Source organism: Podarcis tiliguerta (assembly GCF_965153285.1).
Source record: "Podarcis tiliguerta genome assembly, chromosome: 6".
Lineage (NCBI taxonomy): Eukaryota > Metazoa > Chordata > Lepidosauria > Squamata > Lacertidae > Podarcis > Podarcis tiliguerta.
In genome coordinates, this window is record NC_139539.1 from 7475423 (window position 1) to 7503231 (window position 27809).

The window sequence follows — 27809 nt, forward strand, 5'->3', positions numbered from 1 at the left end:
TCATTTTCATTTTCTTTAAATTCATTCCACAGTACAGTAACACGTGGGAACAAAATTGTCTCAAAAATGTAAACATACCTCCAATTCCCAGCTCTGCTGGTTATAATGGGCTTAGGCTGATTAATCAACTAAAGCTTCAGTTGTTTTAGTCAGTGGTTAAAACGTGAGGCCCTAATTTGAAAGGCAATTAATATGTATTAAAACAAACTATTAACCACATACAGCCACAACAAAGGAGGTTTGCCTTCACCCGTCTAATTTTCTAATGAACAACAGATGTGCTTCTTGCATTTCTCAAGAATTCACCATATGGACAGCATCTACTGTGCTGTAGCTTGTTAATACTTTTTGATTATTTTATATTACTAGGAGCACAGGAGCACATTAGCATCCGAGAAGTGCCTTTAAAAATGCACAAGTGGGAATTGGGAAACTGGGACTGACCTCTGTTTGAAAGCTTCCTCTATTTCAAGGGTGGAGAAGCCGTCTCAGACCAATTCACTTCTGGGTAATGTTATTTGGTGGGTGGGGCCAAAAGTAAAATTTGCGTGGAGCAACAAATGCGAATTTTACCTTTAGCAGTAGCCTAGTTCCTGCACATGCATCGTGTGCTTCACCCAGACCAGCTAGAGACGTTGTGAGTTCAAAGACCAGTGGAAGGTGCGGCCAGAGGAGATTTCCAAGATGCCACATTCAAGCCCAAGTCCTGGGGTCCATCCCCCCCCCACTCTAATTTCATTTAAATATACAAGTATCCTAAGGAAGCACACAACTGTGAATGGGGTAGGAAAAGGAGTGCCTTTAAGCTGCTCATCCACAGTCAGAACCTAGACCTTTCCCACTATAGCGAGATGCACTGTATTCTCTATATAAGAATTTACATCTGTGAATATAAATTATTGTTGTTGTTGTTTAGTCGTTCAGTCGTGTCCGACTCTTCGTGACCCCATGGACCAGAGCACGCCAGGCACTCCTGTCTTCCACTGCCACCCGCAGTTTGGTCAGATTCATGTTTGTAGCTTCGAGAACACTGTCTAACCATCTCGTCCTCTGTCGTCCCCTTCTCCTTGTGCCCTCCATCTTTCCCAGCATCAGGGTCTTTTCCAGGGAGTCTTCTCTTCTCATGAGGTGGCCAAAGTATTGGAGCCTCAGCTTCACAATCTGTCCTTCCAGTGAGCACTCAGGGCTGATTTCCTTAAGAATGGATGCGTTTGATCTTCTTGCAGTCCCTGGGACTCTCAAGAGTCTCCTCCAGCACCATAATTCAAAAGCGTCAATTCTTCGGCGATCAGCCTTCTTTATGGTCCAGCTCTCACTTCTAAATTAGCATGCACAAATATTACGCCAATATGCACCCTCTTTTGGGAGGTGATGCAGAAGTGGCCCACTGTAGCGGGAACTGGACTTCTGCTTGGAAAGATGATCTCCATGAGAAAAAAGCCACGTCCTTCATCTCGATCAGGTTGGTCCAACTTTTCATACCAAGTGGGCTGCAAGAGTACTTCAGCACGGAGCCCATGAGCCTTACACTGACGCCCTTGTCAAGCCCTCACAGGAAGCCATTAATAGTCTTCCTGGCCCAGGCAACTGTCCCTTCCCTGCTAGTTTTTATCAGCTAAGAGAGAAAAAGGGACGCGGGTGGCACTGTGGGTTAAACCACAGAGCCTAGAACTTGCTGCTCAGAAGGTTGGCGGTTCGAATCCCCGCAATGGGATGAGCTCCCGTTGCTCGGTCCCTGCTCCTGCCAACCTAGCAGTTCGAAAGCACGTCAAAGTGCAAGTAGATAAATAGGTACCGCTCTGGCGGGAAGATAAACGGCGTTTCTGTGAGCTGCTCTGGTTTGCCAGAAGCGGCTCAGTCATGCTGGCCACATGACCCGGAAGCTGTACGCCGGCTCCCTCGGCCATTAAAGCGAGATGAGCGCCGCAACCCCAGAGTCGGCCACGACTGGACCTAATGGTCAGGGGTCCCTTTACCTTTAAGACAGGACAAGGCCCAGAGTACAAGTGGTTGCACCCTGTCCACATCCTTTAGCCTTATTAACTGAAACTCATCCAACACAACAGGGCTAGACGGTGCTCTGGATACCCCTCGAGATTCAGCTGCTGTAACAGAAGCCAAGATCCTGCTGGATGCAAACAATTTTGTCCTCAAAATGCTTTTGAAATATACTCAGAGTCACAAAGTGATTTCATGCTCTTTATTCAGCTCATAGTGGTGAGGAGGAATGAATGAATGTCCCCTCAAAGTATCTGCTTTATATACATTATTTACACAATGGGCTGCACATGATTGGCTAATTCCGGAATTCTACTGTGCCTATCAGGTTGTGGATTCACTTCTATCTGGAGCCTGATTGGGTGGTTCCTGCCAACCAATCATACTGCTGCATTGTTCTAGGACCAATCAGACTGCTGCATTTTGGATCCTATTGTTCTAGGACCAATCAGACTGCTGCAGTTTGGATCCTATTCAACTCAGTTCATAACAACTTTGCAAGAAAGTCACAGCAAGTTCTCATCAGTTCTGCCACCTCCTTCAGGCCAGACGGTAAGAGGACCCTCACTATCTGGAAAAGCTCTGCTGGACAGCGTAAGAAGGATGCAATAGAGGCAGCAAGGTATGCCTTCATTGCTGCCTTGACTGCCTCTACGCAGGCTCGATGATTAGTACCTGTGTTTGATTGCATGCAACCAGTTTCCCTCCACTCATGTTAAGAGCCATCTCCCAGCTTGTTTCCTCTCCCTAACCTCCGCAGTGTATCAGGGAGCAAAACAGGCTCCAGGAAGCGGGAGAGGGCACTCAGAGGGTGATCATGTCAATCAGTGGCCCGAGCTGTTCGGATGTTCTAGAAGTCAGGCAGGGCTTCAACACTTAATACATTTAAATAGGAATGACCAACCACATTCTTCTTTGGGCAGCTCACAAATGAAATTATAAAAAATACAATCGCTTAAAAACAGCAGTTTTCAGTGTGAAATCATGGGGGGGGGGGGGGGAGAGACAGGAAAAAGAGCGGAGAACAGATTCTTTCCTGTGCTGAGCAAGGCTGACACCTTGTGACCAAGTCAGTGTAGGGTCTCTGCCAAAACAACAAACGGTGTGGGTGCTTAGCCATGCAGGAGAATATTTGCATTTATGTTCAAGTGTTCAAAGAGATTCACGTACATTACATTGGAATCTTTCCAATAGCCCTGCAAGGTAGGTCAGTGCTTGAATCCCCAAAAAGCAGGTTTTAATTTTTATATATTTATTTAAATTTATATCCCACTTTCCCCCCCATGGAAACCCAAGGCAATGTGTATGTGGTTCCTAGGTGATCAGGCATTAACCTGATCTAGGTCAGCTTAGCTTCAGCCTTCAGACCATATCCTGGGATAGTGCAGATTATGTTAGTCACTACTCTATAAGAGTTTCAGGAGGGGAAAGTAGCAGAGTTTAATTTAAGGGAAGCAAATGAGATCTCTAGAAGTAAAAGGTGCAGGTTAGGAGTGGAGTCCTGCTGAATCAGACCATCTATATGTATGTGGTTATTAAACTAAATAATAAGATATGTTAATTGTCTCATTTTCCCCCAAGCTCTGGCCTCCTAAGACCAGCTTAGTTCCAGAAGGTGCGGGCAGGAGCGCCTTGGACAACTTTTTAAAAAATGCAGGCTGGTCTATGTAGACGTTTACATTCATTCAGATTGTCTCGCTTGATCATGTTAATCGTATATCAACTGTTCTTATGGTGTCATACATCTTATTGTACAGTGGTACCTCGGGTTACGTACTTAATTCGTTCTGGGGGTCCGTTCTTAACCTGAAACTGTTCTTAACCTGAAGCACCACTTTAGCTAATGGGGACTCCTGCTGCCGCCACGCTGCCACCGCGCGATTTCTGTTCTCATCCTGAAGCAAAGTTCTTAACCTGAAGCACTATTTCTGGGTTAGCGGAGTCTGTAACCTGAAAGCGTATGTAACCCAAGGTACCACTGTATAGGCTGCTGATACTATACTATACTATACTATACTATACACACACACACACAATGGCACCTTAATAGTGAAGGGTACTTTTTTAAAAAAATCAAATAATAAAAACCATATATATATATATATATAAATCTACGAAAGCAAATATATATATATATATATATAAACACCTAATAATAAATATTTTTAAAACCCAATGATAAATTATATTTTCTAAAAAAAACCAACTAATGATAAATTATATTTTCTTTAAAAAAAACCAACTAATATTTTTTTAAAAAAAACCTAATAAAATAAGTATTTTTTAAAAACCTAGTAATGCACAATAAATAAATACTATTTAAATAAAGCACACCTTAATAATAGCTAATAAATAACACACAATTTTAAAGACCTACTAATACGTAATAAACAAACGAACAAAAACCAATTAAATACATGGTAAGTAATATAACGGCAGATAACATTTTAGAAAGGCGGGTGGCCTAAAAGTCCTCCCCGCCCCCATTAACCCTTCCATGGGCCCCTCGGCCGCCATCCTTCGTCATCACCAGCCGCCTTCCGTCGCCCGCGCCGCCCCTCTCCCCCGCACCCAGTGGTACTTCCCTCCGCTTTCCGAAAGGCCGCGGCGGGCGTCCCCCCCATCCACAAATGGACCATTCCCCTCCCACCACCCCTCCTTCCCTCCCTGTCCGCCGCGTCGCGCGTCGCTCCGTCTGCCCGCCCCGTGCCGTTGGCGCCTGCGCAGTGGTGCCGCTGCCCTGAGGGGGGCTGTTTCTCCAGCTGGGCGACTGTTTACAGCTGCGGGGGGGCGGGAGACTCGGCGTGCGGAGGAAGCGAGCGGAGGCCTGAAGGGGCGGCGGCGGCGGTAGCTGGCGCTGGAGGAGCAGGTAATCTTGAGGGGGCAAGGAGACCCCTCCCCCATTCCTTTCTGTCAGTCTTGGGGGGGGGGCTCCAGGTCATAATAGGACCCCCCCCCCAATCCCGTGACAATGGCCGCCTCACCCCCGCCTGGCAGTAAAGGCCCCGGCCCTTTCTCCCCCCCCCAGATTGTTTACAACAACAGCCAATGGGGTGCTTGCCCCGCCCCCCGCCCAGGTTGGGGGGGGTCTTCTCCTCCCCAGTCTCCTGTCTCCATGGTGGTGCAAGGCTCAGAAAGGGCTTCCTTCTTAGGGGGGGGGGGGGCAGAGGCACTTCGTTATGGGGTGACACGCTTCCTCACCCTCCCCACCCCACCCCCAGTCACACCCCCCACCCCAGACTCCAAGGTCATGGTAGGGGGCTTTGGGGTGACCTAAGGGGGTGTGCTGGGGTGGGGTGGGGGTGCCTCTGGAAGTGTCAAAAAAGACTAGCAGGCTTTGAAAGGGCTGGTACCTCTGGATCAAGTACAGCAGCCTCTCCCAAATTAAACTTAAGTGGTTTTAATTGGGTTTTGAATCGGCGTGCAATTAACCGTTGCCGTTTCTTTCCCCCGGTTTTGTCGTGCTCGCTTGACTTAGCGGGTCCTGCAAAGTGCTGTTCTGCGTAATGCTTTTTTTTTTAATAGGGTGGGTTTCATGGCACCGAGAAGAGGGAGGGCAGCCTGAAGAAAGTTTGGGAAGCCACTGGTATAAACCAAAGCTGCAACCCCTAGGCCTGCTAACCTTAAGAGTAATCACAACTGAACACAGTGGGGTTTATGTAAGGCTGCCGCTCAGTATGTCTCCCTTCCCCACCTGCCCCACGGAGCTGGAGCTAGCTGGTGGTTTGGCCTCTTTACTCTGAATGGTCCTTATTCTGCCACTGCTGTTGCTGTAGTCAGTTTTATAAAAATTATTTTAAGACACCTTGTGAGGATTTGCCGTAAAAGACAGGGCGCTATTAAGATAGCAACAGCACAATCCTAACCATGTCTACTCAGAAGTAAGTTCTACTGAATTTAGTAGGGCTTACTCATTACTCCCTGATAAGTGAGGTGAGTGTTGCAGCCAAAATGACAGCACTTGAGAATTTCTCTGCTTTGGTTCACTTTATCCCTTCTCCAAGTAATTAGAATAAAGGCTATAAAATCCCACCCCACACATCTTGCTTACCCGCCACGGGACTGGGGTCTTTCTACCCCTTCTCTCCCCCCATCCCCCTACACCTTGAGGGTAGAACTCCATAACTTATTTCCCTCTCACCACACTTTTAAAAATCTCTCTTCCTCCCTGCACTGGGCCTGGCAGCCCTTTCCCCCTCTTTCCCCACTTTTCTTGTAATAAAAATACCCCATAACTACCTTCCCTCCCTTATTCACCCCACCTCCACAATAAAGTACATGCTTCTTCCCAGCTTGGTAATGGGACAAGCCAGCTCTTTATCTCTCTTATGATGAGACCCCATAATGTGTATCTTTCTAGCCCAACTTCCAAGATAATGGGCATAAAACCGCAGTTCTTTTTCACTACCGTCTACACAAAGTTGTGGGTCACCCTCTCATAGTTTTCACTCTGCCACTGCAGAGCCTGGAGACAGGCAGTCAAGTCATGTATCAATAGTGATGACCAGAGGAGAAATGACTACTGGGAAGAACAGAGAAAAGAAACACTGTGGTGCAGCTGCTGCAGCACAACCAGATGCCTTCATCTGCCCCAGCTGCAACAAAACATGTCTCTCCTGTATCGGTCTCTGCAGTCACAGCAGGCACTGCAACCTTCCAACAGCCTCAAAGGCATATTCCTCCTCCCAAGACAGAAGGATGCCAACCGAATTACTTTCTCCAGAGTAATGGGTACATTTTTAAAATTTTGCTGTTATCATCCATGGCTTTGTAATAATTCTCCTCCCAACCCCAAGCCTCTCCAATCTCCAATGGGAGCTAAACATTAATATTAATATTAGTAATTAAATTTATAAGCCACCCTTCATCTGAAGATTACAAGGCAGTATACAGCATAAAAATACAAAATGAAAACACAAAATACATATAACAACAACAACCAATAACCCCCACCCACAACCACATTTAAAAGACCATAGATTGCTTAATCAGCCAAAGGCCTAGTTATAGAGTTGCTACATAACACAAATTGGAGCTCAATACACTCTGCTGCCACCTGGCTCTTGGCACTTTTCTGATCTCTGCTGCAGAAGGGGAAAAGCCTCCAGGTAAGGACAACCAATGGAAGGTGTGAGAGATCTTATTCACCTTCCCCAAGTCTCTCACTAGTGCCTGCAAACTCCTCCTCTCCTGGGCATCCTGCCAAGAACAAGCTATGCTGGTTCAAAATGTATTGCTCTGGGGAGCCCATTGGGGTGAGTGTTCTGCTGAGAGGCAGTTTTCTCCTGGGACTATGTGACCCAAAGTCACCCCTTGGACCACGACAACTGTTTGCATTCAGGCAAATTCCCCCATCTGTGCTTTTCAATGCTGAGTAAGGTTACCACTCCCACAAAAGTTCCTCTGAAACTCTATACATTTAAATGGTTTCTCCCCTATGTGGGTTCTTTGATTATGAAGCTCTTTCCACATACAGCACACTTACTGTATTTTTTGCTCTATAAGACTCACTTTTCCCCTCCTAAAAAGTAAGGGGAAATGTTGTGTTCGTCCTATGGAGCGAATGCAGGCTGCGCAGCTACCACAGAAGCCAGAACAGCAAGAGGGATTGCTGCTTTCACTGTGCAGTGATCCCTCTTGCTGTTCTGGCTTCTGAGATTCAGAATATTCTTTTTCTTGTTTTCCTCCTCCAAAAACTAGGTGTGTCTTGTGGTCTGGTGCGTCTTATAGAGCGAAAAATACGGTAAATGGTTTCTCTCCTGAATGTGTCCTTGGTAAGCCCTCTCTTGGGAGAATGGGTTACCATAATATTAGTTCTTTGTATTTCCAGCCCCAGCCTCCAGAGCAATGGGTGCAGTGCCTCAATCTTTCTCACTACTTCTCCCTAGCCTGATGGCAGTGGGATAATGCAGCCAGCCCCCCTACTCTTTTTGATAATAAGACCACCTAATATTACCACACCATCTCAGGGGCATTCGGGTCTAAAACAGGGATGGCTCTCTAGCTATTATTGCTCTCCCATTTCTCATCAGCACAACCCAGTATAGCCAGTGTTCAGAGACAATGGGAGTTACAGTGCAGCACATCTTGAAAGCCATAGGTTTCCCACCCCGCTCTAAAATTTCACTCCCCCCCCCCCTTGCTTCTGACACTGCAGATGAAGTTCTTTTACAATAAAGGACTGGTTGAACCTGCCCCAAAGATACTTGATAGAGAAATGCTTACTATGGCATTGAAATCTGGGGCTCTGATTTGAACTCCATTAAAGTTTTGGAAACTGCAGAATAATGTTTTTCGAAAGCTTACTCGGGAATTTCAGCAGTGCTCCCTCGTAAATAACAACAACAACAACAACAAATTTATTATTTATACCCCACCCATCTGGCTGGGTTTCCCCAGCCACTCTGGGCAGCTTCCAACAAAATGTTAAAATACAGTAGTCCGTCAAACATTAAAAGCTTCCCTAAAAAGAGCTGCCTTCAGAATCCAGGTGATCAACAATTAAAGGCAAGAGCAGACTACACTCATTTAAAGTATATTTTTAAGATAGCTATTCTGTCTAGTGAACTTTTCCCTGCTTGATGGAATTGGGTGATAACAAACCCTGGAAAGCAGCTTGTCAACATGTTTTAGACTGTTATTATTTACCAGAGCTGAGCTCTGCTTTGACCTTGAATAAGTGTCAGCTAAGGGATTTGCTCTCCTGGATAGAATCTAGAAGGGACCTGCAACTATTTAGAGACACCGTTTTTCCTCCTTGGTATCCGTTCCTGAGAACAGAGTGTTTTGAGCTAATTATCTAACCAAACTTTCACCAGTTTCCTTAAGAAAGGCCTATATTGGGCTGCGTTTCCAAGTGATGCCCTCTGCAGTCTTGGATAGTCTCTACAACAAGGTTCCATATGCAGACAGACTATAGTCAGTCTCAGGTGGAAGACATCACTCATTATCTTTTAGCCTGTCCCTTATATAGTGATCCAAGAGATTTCTTTCTAAAACCTTTGGTCCCACAAGCAAGCAGTCACACACCTTGACAGAAATGGTTTGGTTTCTTTTGAGTGACACTAATAGCTTCATAACAAATAGTGATCCTCCATGCTCTGGCTGCAGGGAAAAAAAATTCAGCAAAAAGCGGTCACTGTAAATTTATGTGATGATTTGGAGGTTTGATCAGAAATCAAGCTGGATTTGAGTTTGTTGGTGTCTCTGGTAACTTCTCCCCCTTACATAATGGATGCTGGCAAACTGGATTTTAAAAAGGCAAAATAATACTAGAATTGGAGTTGTCAGAGGTGCACAAGGGAAAATGTGTTTTAATGATCAGGAACTTGGCAGAGTGTTGCAGATTTTTATATTATGAATGTATTCTGTTTATTATTACTATTGCTTAATGCAAGTTTGTCATGGCCTTTGGCTAGAGCCATAAACTTATGAAGTGAAACAGTATTCACCCGCAGTTTACCTCCAATATCACTGATGGTATAAGCATTGTGTCCTGCTTTAGTCCTAGGGACTCTTAGTTAACTGTTGCAATGAGAGCTGCAGTAGAAGTTTATCAGTAAATGCAAATTTCCCTCTTTCACCCATTATGATATGGCCTTATCCGTCGCCATTTCTAGAATAAACTATGAAGGTTCGTGCTGGTCTACTGAAAATGTTACTATTGGCTTTGAGATCTGAACTTTGATCATTAAAAGTATTTCATTTTTCCAGGTGGCATCCAGTGAGTATCCAGACACACGTGCAAAGTTCTGTAACTCCACCTAATTATTTGTACCATTCAGCATCCTGGCCTTTAGTCCACATAACAGTGTTTTGGTTCCGTATCTACGCATGAGGCGCAGGGCAGCTGCCAGCGGCTATAATTCTAGTGCCAGAAAACAAATGGAATGCACAAATCATTCAGTGGCTCTAATGCATTTTGAATCCAGGGTGTCTGAAGCAGGTCTTGGCTGCAAAAGGAGCATTGCTCTGTGTTGTGGGAAGACTATTTGTTACCACCCGCCACCCTCTCTCCCTGTGCTACACAGTTCCTCTGTGTTAGGGCAACGTAGACAGGAGACTCTGTTTTCAGCAAGTGTGCCCTGGGTTGGCCGCAAACCAATTCTCTCTTGTAGTGGCAGAACAGAGCATGCAGAGGCATGCTAATAGCCCTGTGACTGGACTGCAGCCAGTTCAGATGGCAGCTGCCGTGTGTTAGGGTGCTTTTTGACTTTGTGATTGTGTTGCTTTCTGAAGAATGGAAAGCAAATGGGGTGGGGGGAGAGGTTAAGCCTCTTCTATTGTGGGTGTATGTAAATAAGGCCTAAGCTGTATTAAAGGTCAGAAGGAGAAAGCTGGAAAGAGGTGAATTCAAACTTAAATCACCCTTGGGATGCTGTTGGGAGGTTAGCTCTCCATGCCTGGAATATTTTCTGCAGCCAAATACTTCACACTGAATAGGAATTCCTAGATTCTGTAAGGTTTCTCTTTTCTAGAAAGCAACAGTTAGTCCCTTCACAGCTGGAGGTACACATTTCGATAATGTGAGGATTGTATGTTACCACCTTAATTTTTACAGTCATACCTCGGGATGAATACGCTTCAGGTTAAGCATTTTTGGGTTGCACTCCGTAGCAACCCGGAAGTAACGGAACACATTGCTTCCGGGTTTCGCCGCATGCGCAAATGCTCAAAATGACGTCATGTGTGGAAGCGGCAAAACGCGACACGCACAGACGCGCAGTTGCGTGTTACGTTCGCTTCAGGATGCGAACAGGGCTCTGGAACGGATCCTGTTCGCATCCAGAGGTACCACTGTACTGCACAATTATTGTGCCTGGTGCTTTACCGAGCAACACAGGCCAATGCCGGAAAGAACAAGACAGGCCCTTGCCCCAAAGAACTTACAAGTTAATTTCAACAGGAAGGCAAATGAAGGTAGGGGAGCTCTACCGAAATATAAGCAAAGTCTTTGGGCTGTGTTTCTGTTGAGGAAAAAGTAAGTTTTTCGAAGGATTTGACTGCCACCAATACGCTGACTAATGCCTGTAGGGTTCATATGTCATATGCATGGAATACGAGTTATTGGGGTTAAAGGAGAGAGTTAATATCTTCATGCAACGCTTCTGGGCTTCCCAGCAACATCAGTCTGGCTGGCCATTGGAAAATACAACTCTGGACTAGATGCAGCAGAGGCTTCTTGTGCTGGATGCCCTCTTGGTTCTTCAGGTATCTGCTGGACCACTTAATCAACAACTAGATTGGTCAGAAGGCCAGTCTGGGGAAGAATGCAGAAGCAAATGGCCAAGTTATCATCCCTTTTACCTCTTTGTCAACATATACATACCGTATTTTTCGCACCAAAGGACGCACCGGACAATAGGACGCACATTGTTTTAGAGGGGGGAGAACAAGGGGAAAAAAATCTCCCCCTCTCTGCCCAGCGCCCCTTCAGCGAAGCGGCAGGAGGCGCTGCGCAGAGAGGGAGAGAACTTTCCCCCTCTTGTTTTCCCGCTCTAAAACAAGATGCCGTTTAAGGTGTGTTCAGGCGGCTACCTTGGAAGCCTGGAGAGCGAGAGGGGTCGGTGTGCACTGACCCCTCTCACTCTCCAGGCTTCAGGTTCCTTTCGACCTGCTCTTTGGGGCTGGCGGGGGGAAGCCCACCACCAGCCCCAAAGAGCAGGTCAGGGAGCAGCGGAAAGGCGCAGCGGAGAGGCTCCTGCCATAGCCGCGCGTCACCTCTCCAGCCGGGAGAGGGTCGCGGGGGGCTGCTTTAGCCCCGTGCGTGCTCTCCCGGCTGGAGAGGTGACGCGCGGCTGTAGAGGCTCCTGCCATAGTCGCACGTCACCTCTCCAGCCAGGAGAGGGTCGCGGGGCTATGGCGTCTTCGCTCCATGCATTTTGAAGGGGGGAAAGTGTGTCCTATAGAGCGAAAAATACGGTAGTTAGCAGAGGCTGAAATCTCATCCTGGCACTGAGCCTTTCCAGAAAGTAGGAGAAAGACATCAGGCCCTGGGCACTTACACCTCTAAAGGCAACCAGGAGGAGCTTGTATGGGGCTTAAAGTTACAAATTTAGCTACTACAGGGGTATAGGTGGGGGTGGGCCACTTGATGGTCATCCCTGAATCAAATAGGCCTCATGGAATACTTCTATTCTGTTGCTGCCTTAACTCCTCTATTGCCCAAAGGGTATCTGTGCTAAAGAGATTACACTGTCTCGGTGTCAAATTCTGAGCACAGTCAAATATGCAGTTTATAGTCAAAACATGCAGATAAGCAGGCATATACAAACGGAGGAATGCATTGTGCATAAATTTTAAACTCAATGTGTGCAAAGTCTGGTTTACTTTTGTGGTAATGAGTCTGAGCATTGCTGATGAGAACTGTTTCAAGGATGCTCAAGATTTCTGCAAGGATGATCATAATCTCCTGTGCCTTGGTTAGATTTTGCAGTACCTTCTGGTGCTGTTCCTAAGTTTTTGATGTGCACGGTTGAAACGTTGTTTCTGCTGAAAACATGCAACAATGAAGCTGAGGCAGAACCTTCTAAAGCGGGAACAAACACTGAATTTGCCGCTTCTGCAGTTCTTGCCAGAAAAAGCACTGTAAATAAAAATTCATGTTGTGCTCTTCCAGTATGAAATGTTAGCTGTCTGCAGAGAAAAATGAGACAGCTTTGGCATTGCAAATTAAGTTATTTCCCATTAGAACCGGTTCTTTTAAAAAGGGCTGGTATTGTTCAAAGATTGTTGCATATTCTATTGTGGTACAGATCACGGCAATGATCTCCAAATTGCTCTCTAACCCCACTACCATTCACCTCTGGGTGTTGATGTGGTGTTTGTACATTTGCCTTAACAGTAAAGTTTTGGTTTGAGTCTGTTTGCCATCCCTCTGGTATATTTTGTTTATAACTAGAGTTACAGCCTCAGTTGATTATAAGGCTGGGAGCCAAGGTACTTGGCATGCCAGGTTCACCTAGGAGGATTTTTGACTATTTCTATTTTAGCTTTTAGGTCAAATTGCTATTTTCTAATTGGCCAGCTGGCCACACTAAGGCAAACATTTGCCCTTCCATCTTCTTCTTCCCTTATGCACATTAATACAAAAGGCTGTATTTTCTCTGTAAAGCAGGCATTTGTGTAGGTCTACATAGAGTCTTAAGGGACCCGGGTGGCGCTGTGGGTTAAAGCCTCAGCACCTAGGACTTGCCGATCGAAAGGTCGGCGGTTCGAATCCCCGTGGCGGGGTGCGCTTCTGTCATTCGGTCCCAGCGCTTGCCAACCTAGCAGTTTGAAAGCACCCTCGGGTGCAAGTAGATAAATAGGGACCGCTTACCAGCGTTTCCGTGTGCGGCTCTGGCTCGCCAGATGCAGCTTGTCATGCTGGCCATGTGACCCGGAAGTGTCTTCGGACAGCGCTGGCCCTCGGCCTCTTAAGTGAGATGAGCGCACAACCCTAGAGTCTGGCAAGACTGGCCCGTACGGGCAGGGGTACCTTTACCTTTACATAGAGTCTTATGCATATTTTTCTTACCAACACAGTCTGCCTTGTGCATGTGTTCAGGCATGCACACGTGGCTCAGTTTGGAGTCTGATTTTCTCGGGGTGTTGTTGTTGTTGTTGTTGTTGTTGTTGTTATACCCCGCCCATTTGGCTGTGGTATAAATTATTAAAGAATGTCTCTTTAAGAGCCAAGTGAGGCTTACATGGGAGATCTGAAGGGGTTCTGTTTGACAGTCCATCTCATTTGCAAAGTTCTCCTTCCAGCAAACTGCAGTGAACTAGCACAAAGGAGACCTGTGTTTTCTTCCACATGCAAGCAAGCACCTCCTAGTTTGGAGCAAGTTGCTTCATCAGGTAATCTCCAGCAACAGGAGTGGTCATTTGGGATGTTTTTGGAGTAATGCCCACCCAGCCATTCCTGATTTAGGCTGCAATCCTAACTCTACTGGCCTGAATTCAATAAGGCTTCAATTGGCAGGGGGTTGGACTCGATGGCCCTTGTGGTCTCTTCCAACTCTATGATTCTATGATTCTAAGACATGCTTTAAGTTTGCACTGTGTGCGTTCATCCCAAGAACCCTCCTTGATCCATTGTCCAGTGGTGGCACTTAGAAAACCAATATGGTAGGGAAAAGGAATCTGACCCGCCAGATGTTCTTGGACTCATCAGCATGGTCAGTAGTCCAACAACCTCTGGAGGGCCACAGATTCCCCATCCGTGCAGCATGGGCTTAAGAAGTAGGCTCAAGAAGCCTCAAGAAATGTGAGACCAGACCTGTTGTGATACATAGGCTTGAGGTCTCGCCAATCCTCCTCTTCTAAGAAATGTTCAAAGTTCCTCCATGCAGTATTAGTGCTTTTCTGCTCCGAATGTTGGCAAAAGGCAGAATATGCTTCGGTGTGGGGAATGCAATATAGAACTATCCAGAATCCATGATGTTTCCATAACCAGAAGCAACTTCACAGAACAGCTGACAACACAATAAAAAGTGTCCAGAAGGGTCACTGGTATATCATATCAAAGGGTTTTTCTGCTCTAATAAATATGCATATGTATTTGAAATCCCCCAGAGCAAAAAAGGAGAGCAGTAACTGGTGATGTTTGTATATGTGAAAGTGATTTTGGTTCTGTGTCTTTTGACATGCAGGATATGCTCTACAGTTCACTTAGCATCACCTGGACTTTTGCACTTGAGCAGTTTTCTTTGACTGGTGCAGTGACGTTCTCCTTTTTCCCTCTTCTGCTCTCCAGAATTGGTTTTTGAATTTGTTAGCGTGGACAATGGGAGGTGCTGTGAGCGCAGGAGAGGACAATGACGAGCTAATTGATAACCTGAAAGAGGCTCAGTACATCCGGACAGAGCTGGTGGAGCAGGCCTTCAGGGCTGTCGACCGGGCAGACTACTACCTGGAGGAGTTTAAGGACAATGCGTACAAAGACTTGGCATGGAAGCACGGGAACATCCACCTTTCTGCTCCCTGCATTTATTCGGAGGTCATGGAAGCCCTGGATCTGCAGCCTGGGCTTTCCTTCTTGAACCTGGGAAGTGGCACTGGCTATCTGAGCTCCATGGTTGGGCTCATCTTGGGTAAGTGACTCTTTTGATCAGCTAAATGATCCCTGCAACCCTGTGAGGTCAACACATATTCTTATCACTGACAGTACGGTGGGCACGTTTAACCTGTGGGCATGTTTTGAGGAGAAGATTAAGAACAAACATAATACAGTGGACCCTCTGGATACGAATTTAATTCGTTCCGGGGGTCCGTGCACACCCCGAAAAATCCGTATACGGAGGTGCCGCTTCTGTGTGCGGCGTGATAGAGTGCTTCTGCGCATGCGCTTCTGCATATGTGCGTGACGTGCAGAGAGCTTCTGTGTGAGTGGCGAAACCTGGAAAAATACTTTCGGTTTTGCCGCTTTCACAACCCGAAGTTTACGTTACTCAAGAGTAATTTAACCCGAGGGTCTACTGTAGTGGTCTTCAAATATCTGAAAGGCTGTCCTGTCTTGCAGAAGGTAGAGCAGGTTTGTCCTCTGTTGCTCTAAGAGGGCAGGACAACCTACGGAGTGGAGATTGCAAGGTGGCAAGTTTCACTAGAGCTATTTGACAGTGGGACAGGGTGCTTCAGGACAGGCTCGACTCTCGGCCAAGACCGGACAGCCATCTATCTGAGATGCAGTAGTTGCTTCCAGCATTGAGCAAGGGGTTTGGATCATAGCTGTCAACTTTTCCCCTTTTTAAAAGGGAAATTCCCTTATTCCGAATAGGATTCCTCGCAAGAAAAGGCAAAAGTTGACAGCTATAGTTTGGATAGTTGTTGTTTTTAGTTAGTTAGTTAGTTAGTTAGTTAGTTAGTTGAAGAAGAGTTTGGATTTGATATCCCGCTTTATCACTTCCCGAAGGAGTCTCAAAGCGGCTAACATTCTCCTTTCCCTTCCTCCCCCACAACAAGCACTCTGTGAGGTGAGTGCGGCTGAGAGACTTCAGAGAAGTGTGACTGGCCCAAGGTCACCCAGCAGCTGCATGTGGAGGAGCAGGAACGTGAACCCTGTTCACCAGATTACGGATCCACCGCTCTTAACCACTACACCACACTGGCTCTCACACTAACTAACTGGTTAGTTAGTTAGTTAGTTTATGTACTGCCCTATACTCAGGGCGGTTCACAGAATAAAATCAAGATATAAAACCACAAAGTACATAAAAAAAAAAAAAACAAAAACCCCAACCCAATAGCCCCTCCCCACAAAACAAAAACACATTTAAAAAGGGCATAGGATACAAATCAGATCAACCCAAGACCTGGTTTAAAAGAAATGTTTTTGTCTGGCGCCTAAAGGGGTATAATGAAGGTGCCAGGCGAACGTCCCTAGGGAGAGTATTCCACAGACGGAGCCACTGCAGAGGAGGCCCTGTTCTCGTGTTGCCACCCTCCAGACCTCTCGAGGAAGAGACACACAAAGGAGGGCCTCAGAAGATGATCTCAGGGTCCGGGTAGGTACATTTGGAAAGAGGCGGTCCTTGAGGTATGGTGGTCCTGAGCCATTTAAGGCTTTATAGGTCAAAGCCAACACTTTGAATTGGGCCCAGTAACTAATGGGTAGCCAGTGCAGTCGGACCAGGATCAGTGTAATATGCTCAAACCTCTTAAGATCTCTCCCATCTTCATGACTCCATATTCTGCTCTTATGTGGGGTCACTTCAGACAGAAGATGGTGAGTAAATCATCTTGCACATCAAATGATGTGCCAAGTGGCCCCATGGTGTCTGGTTTGGAACAGTGCATCTCTCTAGGACCAGAGTTGGTTATGTGCCTAGGAGGGCTACCTGTTCTTCACTACTACACATAATAACCCATAAAGTTTGAAAAAGGAACACATCCAGCACAAGCACAGGTGGTTTCCTGGCTTTCCAAATTATGTGTGTATGCGTGTGTTCAGGAACAGCCTGAGCACCTTGCTGCACATTTATTATTTATTTAGAGCATCTTTACCCAGCCTTTCAGCTTTAAAAAATGCCAGGGTGGCTTACAACACACTTTGAAGTCATTAAAAATGGAACAGTTAACAAGTAATGAAAGAATAAACAGCCTTTTATCCGGCAGCTGAGTCTTTGAGAGCACCCTTCCCCTCTCCCTTTCCCAATAAAAAGAACCTGCGTTCAACAAGTTCCTTTTTTTAATTACAACATTTTATTTATTTTCATTTTTAATGCATCCTTCCTCCAAGAAGCCAAGCGTTGCACACATGCTGCCTCCCCTATAACTTCACAACAACCCTGTGGGGTAGATTATGCTGAGAGCGTTTAACTATCCTGTGAGTTTTATGACTGAGCAGCTATTTGAATCCAGGTGGTCTCACTCGTTAAGCCCAACACTAATTGCTACACTGCATTTTCTGTTGAAGTTTGTTCCTAAATACGACTGTGTGTGCCCTCTTCCTCTCTCCATCCCATCCCACCCACCCTTTCGTTTTTCAGCAGCAATAATAGCTTATAGAAGGGAGTCATCAGCAATAAACAATTGGGGCAAGCTGCAACTGTGCCAGTTATTTTCTGGAGTTCAAAATTAGTGCTTGTTTTGTTTTTGTTTTTTAGCTTTCAGTGTAACTGCTGAATGGCAGGGATGTATCTAGAAGGGCTTAAGCACCATTCTTTTAGATTCCGAAGATTGATCCTGCAGCCGTTCCCAGGGTGCATAGATGTGAAAATGTTTGCCTAACCGGATCATCCATGCAGCGTGCCTCATTGCTGGCCCCGTACTCTGCTTCCAGGGTCATCAGTTAGGATGGTGCACTTGGGCAAAACGTTTTCACACACATATGCCATGGAAACTGCCCCAAAGCGATCCTGCAGATGCAAAATATTGTGAAATTTCAATGAGCAGAGAAAAATCTGGATTTTGCATTGTTGAGCTGACTCTCCTAAACTTGATGCTTTACTCCCTTGCTCAGAGAAAAACAGCTGTGGTCCCCTGCCCTTGAAATCCCCATCAACTGTTGCCGTGCTTCACTCATTTTTCATGCTCCACTTCATATTGTAGCACAGCGGTAAATAAAACCAGGAATGGGTGGTTGGCAGCTTGTCATTTGCCTCCCCCCACCCCACCCTTCGAGAAACAGCCTTCTCTAATGGTGTTATGAAGCTCTAAGAATGGAAGTAAATGCAAAACCCACTGGAGGAGATTCTTGCTTAGTTGGGTCAAAATATGTTGGTGTAAATGACCTTCTGGTCTAGAGAAATGGGAGAGATTTGTTTCCTCTGGAGAAACAGAGGGCAGGTAAACAGAAGCTCTTGGGACGACTAACTTTGAGCCCATTAATTGTATGGGAAGGTAACTTTCACTAAATATACCATCCGTAAGCATCTTAACAGAAGTCTCCGAATGCATTTCTCCAAGTTTTTGAATATGCTTTGCTAATAACTTGAAAATAAGGTAAGCTTAAAAAGGTAAAGGTAAAGGTACCCCTGGCCGTGCGGGCCAGTCTTGACAGACTCTAGGGTTGTGCGCCCATCTCACTCAAGAGGCCAGGGGCCAGCGCTGTACGAAGACACTTCCGGGTCACGTGGCCAGCGTGACATCGCTGCTCTGGCGAGCCAGAGCCGCACACGGAAACGCCGTTTACCTTCCCGCTAGTAAGCGGTCCCTATTTATCTACTTGCACCCGGGAGTGCTTTCGAACTGCTAGGTTGGCAGGCGCTGGGACCGAATGACGGGAGCGCACCCCGCCGCGGGGATTCGAACCGCCGACCTTTCGATCGGCAAGCCCTAGGCGCTGAGGCTTTAACCCACAGCGCCACCCGCGTCCCTCAAGGTAAGCTTACCAGAACAAAAAAGCCATGTAAGAGCCAGGTGTTGGATTGGCCAAACCCAAACTTGCACATCTTTTGTTTCAGATGTATTTTCTCATGCTCCCTTGGTGGTTTTCCTCTCACTGGCATCCGTTCCTCCCTGCCTATTACTTTTACTGAGATGTGGGACTTATTTTGTAGCCATTCAGTTCTATAGGTTGGGTGGTTTATGCTAGTAACCAGCTCTCAAGTTTTGAGGAATTTGCCTTGTATCTGCGCCTTAAGAGAAGATCAAAACCAGCTCAGAGTCTGAGCAAAGCTTTTTGGATTCATTCTGGTTCTCCTTCCAGTTGTTTTTCAAATGTTTTTTCCCCTTGCATTCCCTAAACATATGCAGGCCCTTTCGGCGTTAACCATGGCGTAGAGCTTCACTCTGACGTTATAGAATATGCAAAGCAGAAGCTGGACTTCTTCATCAGAACCAGTGACAGCTTTGACAAGTAAGATTGGACATGCCTAATTTGCATTTAAACTGACTTCCAGAACAGATTGTAGCAATCTAGGTGGTAACTCCTAGTTAGCAGCATACGGTGAGTTCAAGATGCATATGGGTGTCTTGCATATTCAATATTAGGTGCTAGGACGCAGAAAGAAATCGAGAACAGTTCTGTCTTCCACTCTTGTGGATTTTACATACCTGATACATGCCTGAGCTTAGAAACAAAAGCAACTAGTTGGGTTCACTCTAGAAATTTTATTCAGATTCTTTATGGTACATTACAAAGGAATGCAGTTTTTGAAAAGGCTTCTGAGATAAAACAATGCAGTGGGTGAAGTTTTTATTTATCAATATTAAAATTAAGATTCTAATCAAATCTCTAAGTGGTTTACATAACATAGTATAAAATATTGATTAAAAATAGCTTTTAAAACAGTAGACATAATTAAATTATCAAAATATAGATAAAGCCAGCATTTTCTTTTTCTTTTATTCCCCAGTTTTATTTATTTATTAACATTCTTCTATTACATTACAAATATAATAAGCTCTGTAATGTAATATGACAATGTTTACCAAGCATTTTCAAAAAACAAATACACAGAATAAAAATTACGCGTCAGGGTAAGCTTGCCTAAAGAAATGAGTTGTTTTTCATACAACCCAAAACTTGCTTTTCCAACGGGAAATTGACATTGTGGTTTCACTGGGCAAGAAGGAGGGATATACACCACGCTGCAAACCAAACATGCTTTTACTGCTGGACCCCCATCCCCAAGGAAAGTGTACTTCTGGGAGAAGGCAGGAAGGAGCCATAACCCAGTGGCAGAGCACTTGCTTTGTACACAAGAGGTTTAGGTTCTGTCTCCGGCATCTCCAGTTAAAATTAACTTATATGGCTGGGAAAGAGTTCAACCTGAGACTCGGGAGAGGTGCTGCCAATAGTAGACAATGACGGCTCACAGTCGCGTTGGTGGGTGGTTTTTGCAACCCAGCACGGGCTCCCTGGCCTCCAGAGCCATGCCATAAAACCCTGCCATTGCTCCATCCCTGGGCTGGCTGCAGAGGCTGCAGTGCTCCTGCCTGGCCTTGGTTTAAATCAGCCAATCGACGGTGGCCTGGGGGCAGAGCAAAGACCAGGTAAGGAGGCTACTGCCTGCACTGGCCATTCAGTCGTCTCAGAGCATCGTGGAGAGAGGTCCACCGTCAGGACGTTCTGGAGGTAGTTGATTGGGAGCAAGGGAGCTGGGAAGGGACCGGGGACAGTGGTGGAAGGCATGGGGGGCTGGCTTGTAGCCCACATAGAGGATGCAGCACAGTGGCTCTGGGTGGCAAGGTTGGACGTTTTTGTTTGGGTTAGGTCCATAAGTTATCACGTAGCCTTGGTATCTTGCCCTTTTTTGTTTTACGATGCAGTGTTGGGGTTTTTTTAAATACTGGTTTTGATAGACCAACTGTATAAGAAGGTAAATTGCTCATTTCGGCCCCAGCTACCTTAGAAAACTGTGTTTGCCAAGTTTCCATAACAGTATTCCAAAATGGCAAAGTTTGCAGTTCTGGAATGTATTGGCCATATACTTTGCTTGCCTCGATATTAAAGGATTGATATTTTAATACGTGGGGGCTTAGAAGCTCCAGCCTGTGAAATACTTGTGCCATCTACAAGCGTCACTCACTTCTCAGGTTTGAATTCTGCGAGCCTTCCTTTGTCACCGGCAACTGCTTGGAGATCTCTCCAGACTGCTCTCAATATGACCGTGTCTACTGTGGTGCGGGAGTCCAGAAGGAGCATGAAGATTACATGAAGAACTTACTGAAAGTTGGTGGGATCCTCGTGATGCCATTGGAAGAAAAGGTTTGCTTGTGGGACGGCAGGTCCTCTCATTCCTATGTACCATTTACCCCTTGCTTTTTGCAGTGAGCTCAATTCACCAAATTACCAGCTGTGTGGCAGAAAGGGGAGAGGGTTCATTTTCAAGGCTGAGAAATAGGCCATCTATTCTTGCTATCAAGAGGTGATTCATCTTATGTTTTTGTTCTCAAACGCAGCTGACAAAGATAACACGAACTGGCCCTTTGGCCTGGGAGACGAAGAAGATCTTAGCTGTTTCCTTTGCTCCTCTGATCCAGCCCAACCACGCAGATTCGGGGAAGTCAAAACTTGTTCACTTGCGTAAGTGTGCCACTTATCTATGCGCCTTCTCTATTTGTCTGTTTATTTGTTGGGTTGGGCTGTGCAAGGCTCAGAGAGACATTCCTCAGAGGTGGGCACTCTTTGCCATAGCTTGCAGTCTGACTTGCCCTAGGCTGTGCGCTTTCTCACCATGGAAACAGGACTCACCCAGCATTCAGTTCTGCCTGTGTGTGCTCATGCTGGTGATATCATCACTGCATTGGCTAGCATGGAGGCACCAGTTACACAGCAACTTGTGTGGTGACCTGCCCCACTTTGAGAATGGCACAGATTAGCCAGCTGCCGGCTTTGCTGGCAAAATCTGTGGCAAAGCTGCTGTGCTCTCCTGACTGTCAGTTTCTTCCAGCCATCATTATTATTATTATTATTATTATTATTATTATTATTATTTATATACAGTGGTACCTCGGGTTACATACGCTTCAGGTTACATACACTTCAGGTTACACACTCCGCTAACCCAGAAATAGTGCTTCAGGTTAAGAACTTTGCTTCAGGATAAGAACAAAAATCGTGCTCCAGCGGCACGGTGGCAGCAGGAGGCTCCATTAGCTAAAGTGGTGCTTCAGGTTAAGAACAGTTTCAGGTTAAGAATGGACCTCCGGAACGAATTAAGTACTTAACCCCAGGTACCACTGTACCACCCTATACCCGGTGGTCTCAGGGTGGGTCACAGAATAAAATCAAGATATTAAACCACAAAATACGTAATAAAAATAGAAACAACAAGCCAATAGCCCCTCTGCCACAAAAAAAAAACACATTTTAAAAGGGCATAGGATGTAAATCAGATCAACCAAACGCCTGGTTTTTGCCTGGTGCCTAATGGTGTATAATGAAGGCGCCAGGCGAACTTCCCTGGGGAGAGCATTCCACAAAAGGGGAGCCTCTGCAGAGAAGGCCCGTTCTCTTGTTGCCATCCTCCGAACCTTTCAAGGAGGAGGCACACAAAGAAGGGCCTCAAATGGTGATCTCAGGGTCCAGGTAGGTTCATATGGAAGAGCCATGATCTGAGGAAGTGTGCCTGCTCTTTGGTCCCTGCCAGCCAAGGTCCTCCGCTTCTTACTCTTCCCTCTCTCACATTTCCAGCACCAGTGATGGTCCGCACGCTTCAGGACCTTGCGCGCATTGCTATCCGCAGCACCATTAAGAAGCTGATTCACCAGGAAACGGCGGGCAGAAACGGCAACGGCCTCCGGAACCCGCCGAGGTTTAAGCGAAGGCGCATCCGCCGCCGCCGCATGGAAACCATCGTCTTCTTGGACAAAGAGGTCTTTGCCAGCCGGATCTCCAACCCCTCCGACGATAACAATTGCGAGGAGTTGGAGGAGGAGGAGAGCAAGTTGGAAGAGGTGGAGAAAGCTGTCCCTGAACTGAAGCCCGAGCCTCCTATAAATGTCCTGAGAGAGAAAGTCTTGAGCCTGCCTCTGCCTGACCCTTTGAAATATTACCTGCTTTATTACAGAGAGAAATAAAGGTCACTGTCAGCATCAAGCAGAGAGGTAGGCAGGACAATAAAACAACTCAGTAGGGCTTGACAGATGTATGCCCCTTGCTTGCCTGTTAATGTGACCACGCATGGTGGTAAGCTGGCCGGGGGAACGTGGCTGCCGTGTACTTAAAATGTGATAGCATTTTTCAGATTCCTTCCCTTGGTTAGTGTGCTCCAGTTTTGTCCTACAGCAGAGCTTCCTCGGTTGGGGGTTGGGGGGGGGCAGGCTGGCAGCAAAGCGTTCAGCCGCTTACTGAAATGAGGGTCTCATTCAGTAGCGGAGGGAAACCAACTTTGCCGAGACATCTCTGGATTTCTCAACTATTGTTTTTTGCCAGGTGGCGGTTTCAGAATCATTTTGGGCAGCACCCAAACAAGTTGCTTCACCCTAAAAGTGGAAATCAGGAAGAAGACAGACTCACACCCACAAAGTCTGGTCTCCTCCAAAAGCCCACAAAAAAAGCACAATTTTACAAAAAAAAGTACAAAATTGTGGGTTTGGTGTATGTGCGGTGCCCAGTTAAAGCTGTTGTTTTTAAATCAGCAGCTGCTTGGTTTAGGCAAACACTTTTTTTTACAAGGGAGGTTACCCTCTAAGAGTATCAATATGGCCTCCTAAAAAACTCGTTAACAGAATTCCTATTTGATAGGAGAGAGAGAAATGGGCAATGTGAGGTTGAAACAGAAATAATTAAGATGCAGTGCTTTATACTGCAAAACTCAATTTTTCTCTCTCTCTCTCTCTCTCTCTTTTTTTTTTTTTTTTTTGCTTTTGACTTGATGGCATGAACAACTTGCTGGGCTCATCCAGTTTGTGGTTACATTCTCTGAAAGGATATTAAGTGGTTAGGGAGAGCAGTAGAGAGGGGAGGAAGTGCAGAGACTGATTAGTATTTAAAAAGCCATCAGACCTGTCTGAAGGTCTGTTGCAGGAGTGCTGAATCGGGTATGTAATGTTGACAGCTGTGAAGTTCTTTTTTTAATTGGGGTAAGCACCTCATCACTTGGAAGGTGGTTCTTTTTTTTTCAGAGAGTGCCCAGAATCTGGAATCAGTGTTTGTTTGTTTGTTTAAAGAAAACCTAAAAGGCTAGGTGCATAGTGTTGTCATTGACCCAGCAGAGACCTCCGCTGCAGCAAAGGGGCTAGGTGACTCTTTGTGTAGGTTTTTCTAGGCGAAAGGCATATAATTATACAGCCTCATTCATCTTAGTTTGATTTTGTCCCTTTTCACCAGTTACACAGCTATACTTTAGTTTGACAGTGTACAAAGATGTGTTAGACTGCTCTATGGCACATCTACTTAAATTATTTCTCTAGCGTTGGTAGGTAATCTTTAGCCTAGGAATTTGGAGTGAGAAAACAAGGAAGAGTGGATCTTGTTGAAAGTCTAGGATTTTCCTGGAAGTTGAAATGCTGGGGACTAAATGCAATTTTTTCCCAAAGAAATTTAATGCAATTCTTTTGGTCCATTTTATAGTCTTTGGAGTTTCCTGTTCATCTTGTAAAATGGTCATCTCATTGGCATTTTCATCTCAGCTTGCAAATAGACAAATAAAAATTGTCCCATGTAGGAGTCAATCATCTCCCACATGCATATGTGAATCCATACTTAAGGATGCAAGTGTCTTTCTTATCCAGCCCATAGTATTCAGAGGTGTCCCCAAGCTGTACTCATGAAAGCAGGGATCTGCTATGATCTGCAGCCCAGACATTGCATGTCCAGTGTTCTATTATTTCATTTTGTGTCAACTGAGAGGTTTCAAGGCAACAAAAACTAATCCTTTGTAGAACTCTGGTCCCCATTTTGCAGCTGCAAGTTCAAAATGCATCTTATAAAGTAAAATCTGAAAAGTAACACACCACAGCTATCTGTCAAAATCCTTATGTACTTCTTAGATCTCCTGTGCTTCAACCATTCAGCATTTTAAATTTATATGTAGCTGCCTTATACCGAGCCAGACTAATGATCCATTTAGTCTGGCGTTATCTTTTGTGGATGGCAATGGCTCTTGTATGGCATGTGCCTCCCCAGTGAGCAAGACCAGTTTTCATCTTCCAAAGAGCAGCTTGCCAGAGAAGCTATGAAGTTGCCCTCCGTAACGTCGACTTAATTTTCAAATGATCTGGTGAACAAGCCTCTTTGAGTTGTCAGCAAAAGCTGCCCCAGAGGGAGGCAATCTTTCCATTAACCATGTTTGACTTCTTTTCCCCTGCAGCGTTATCAAAGACATTGTGTAAGGGGTTTTCCCCCCATCATCTTGTCTAGTTTAAAATCTTCCAGGACTCTCCTTTTTTTAATAGAAAGATAGGCTCTTGTAGGGCTTTCCCCTCATTTTGGTTGAAAATGCATTCATGAGTAATTAATGCTCTGTCCACTTGCTGTGTTATTGAAATGCAAAAGTAGCAAATGTTCGCTTGCGTGTGTACGTGTGCACACACAACATAATTGTGAAATAACGTAGGCTGTAGCATTGTAACAGGAGGGAAATTGTCAGTGGTATTCCTACACACCAGCATTTACACAATGTTTGATCCAGTTCAGTGGTTGTTCTTAGTAAACTAACTGTAGCTGCTGTCATTGTTACTATGATTATTATTTTGTGAAATCTGTTCATCTTTTATTTTGCCCTCGGACATCAACCGTCTGCAGTTTCACATACCTGCGTTTAAGCCTCACGTGGTTGTTTCGTAGCTTTCGGTAGGGTCGCCAAGTTATCCGCACGCAGAAGGAAGCTCTCCTCCATAGGTTTCGTTTTCATATGGTAGCTGAAGATGTACATAGCTGTAGAAATGAAGGTTTGCAGGGGTGGGGAGTACTTTCTGAGGCATGGAGAAACGTTGGAAGCAAATGATTTAAAAAACAAATTTTTATCAAAATAAAACGTCTTGTGTCAATAAATATGTTCCCGTTGTAAGCCTCCTTCAGTTGCTTTTGCTTGGTGTTCAGAAATCCCGTACTGGAAAGATTTTCCAAACTGCTGTGGCTGGGTAGACTGATGTTGGAGAGACATGTTTTGTTGCAGCTGGGGCAGAGGAAGGCATCCGGCAGTCATTTCTCATCACACTAGAGTGATATTTAGCCACATTGATCTGCTGCTTGATTTCAGTGGAGTTGAGGGTGGATGGCAAGCTCAGAAAGAAACTAATAGCAGAACGTTATGTTTCTACTGCCTGAAAACCAGCAATGACATGCCAGAATAATAGGGTATTGTGAAAGACCTCCATATTATTATTATTATTATTATTATTATTATTATTATTATTATTGAAGTCTGATGTTATGCACTGTTAATACAGTCTATGAGGTTTACCTGAAGAAAGAGTGACTTCAGCGCACAGCAATAGATAGAAATGGGTTTGGAATTTGGGGCAGGGGAACAGCTGGCCCCTACCCCAAAAAATGTGCTAACCAGCTTCCTTGCTAACAGTGACTTTGGATGCATAATGGGTTGTTTTTACTTACTGGGAAATCATCATTAAATGGCTTAAAAGTGCAGGCTGGCATTTTGAGGACAACATCGGGTCAACTCTGCAAAAAGCTTGCATGCGCAAGCAGCCCTTGATGTCTGGGAGCACTCACCGTAGTCACATAACTCGGCCCATCAGTCGATGCATCCAGCTTTTGAGAGAGAGAGAAAGTGCTTTTGTTTGCCACTAGGGGGTGCGCTCTTCCCAAGTTGTAGGAATCCTCCAAGGGGGATGGCTTCCAGCAAAGTTTGTCCTTGGTTGTTGAGTTAGAGCCAAGGAAAACAAATAGCAGATTGTTTGGAGGCTTGAAACATGGAACTGCAAGCAACAAAGTCTTCAGTGTCGTGCTAGAAAGCTGCTGTTGTTTTTTTTACCACTATGTCGTTTTCCTTTCAAACCATGCCAGGTAATCGGGGTAGGGAAACGAAAGGTGCCGGAAGAAGAAGACCCTTCCTCTTCAGTGCTGCCATCGTGGAATGTGCAAGCTTCCAATTCCCTTTTAGGCGCAACTGAAATAGCTTGGCGTAGAGTCCTAAAATGTACCACCTTCAACCCTCTGCCGAGACGAAAAGCTTTACAGCGGAAGTGTATAATCATGCTCTTGGAGCACAGTGTTGGGAACTGCCGGGTGGGGTGCGGGCTTACCAAGAAGTAAAACGGGAGCAATTCAAAGTGCCGTGCATGAGTGCGCATGCTCACACGTGCATGCACAGGAGAGGAGGAGGAGAAGGGTCGCTGGAATCAGCCAGCGCAACCCTAGTCAGCCTACGCTGCAAACCCTGCTATCATACCACCCAAGCAAAGAATGAGCAGGTGCAACCCCGGTTAAAGACCTCGGAGCAATAATTCCATCTCACTCACGCGTGAGAGCCAAGCCACAAAGAAAAACAAAAAATCCTTAGTTATTGGTACACACACACACACACACACACACACACACACACACACACACCCCGACTGGCCTGGGGAAAGATTCTTTCCTTCCTCAATCCCCAGCGGAGCAAACCCATCCACTGAGTCATCCAGGGAGGTGGAGATGGGGAATGTTTCTTTGCAGTGATTGGTTGTGTTTGCATGAATGTATAAGTGCATATAAATGTTGATGGTGGCAGGGGGCTGCCTGTGGTTCCATGTTAGGGAATGCTGGGGTGGTTTTTACGTCTTGGTTACTTTGCATGGTGCTTTGTGTTTTAATTATTTCATGTTGTTTTTCATATTTTGTATTTTGCTTTGAGGTGCTTGTGTAAAGTGGCCATTGAGCTTAATTGACGGTTCTGATCATCTTATTGGACCCCATGCACCATGTAGGTCCTCTGTGCTCTTGGGCTGAGGAGCAAGGGCAGCCCCTCCTGACCTCTGTGGGCCATAACTGAAGG

General features: G+C 45.6%; 1 protein-coding gene across 2 annotated transcripts; it reads left to right on the forward strand.

Annotated features, from left to right (window-relative positions):
- Positions 1–4672: 4672 nt before the first annotated feature.
- Positions 4673–25880, forward strand: PCMTD2 (protein-L-isoaspartate (D-aspartate) O-methyltransferase domain containing 2). Of its 2 annotated transcripts, XM_083447584.1 has the most exons (8): positions 11236–11327; positions 11924–13137; positions 13494–13959; positions 14023–15074; positions 19177–19279; positions 20962–21133; positions 21328–21451; positions 22562–25880. In XM_083447584.1, exons 4-8 carry the CDS (start codon positions 14768–14770, stop codon positions 22945–22947), a joined length of 1092 nt encoding a protein of 363 aa, XP_083303710.1. In that variant the 5' UTR covers positions 11236–11327; positions 11924–13137; positions 13494–13959; positions 14023–14767; the 3' UTR covers positions 22948–25880. The 2 variants fall into 2 exon arrangements, with proteins under 2 accessions (XP_083303709.1, XP_083303710.1); XM_083447583.1 differs by lacking the exons at positions 11236–11327; positions 11924–13137; positions 13494–13959 and adding an exon at positions 4673–4867 and having other exon boundaries at positions 14738–15074.
- Positions 25881–27809: the final 1929 nt, after the last annotated feature.

What these genes read in the sequence shown, in the direction of transcription:
- PCMTD2 (XM_083447583.1), top strand. Translation starts at nt 14,768, where the DNA reads ATGGGAGGTGCTGTGAGCGCAGGAGAGGACAATGACGAGCTAATTGAT. An exon ending in TGATGCCATTGGAAGAAAAG is followed by an intron (nt 21,134 to 21,327) that starts GTTTGCTTGTGG and finishes TCTCAAACGCAG; the next exon opens with CTGACAAAGATAACACGAAC. An exon ending in GTCAAAACTTGTTCACTTGC is followed by an intron (nt 21,452 to 22,561) that starts GTAAGTGTGCCA and finishes TCACATTTCCAG; the next exon opens with CACCAGTGATGGTCCGCACG.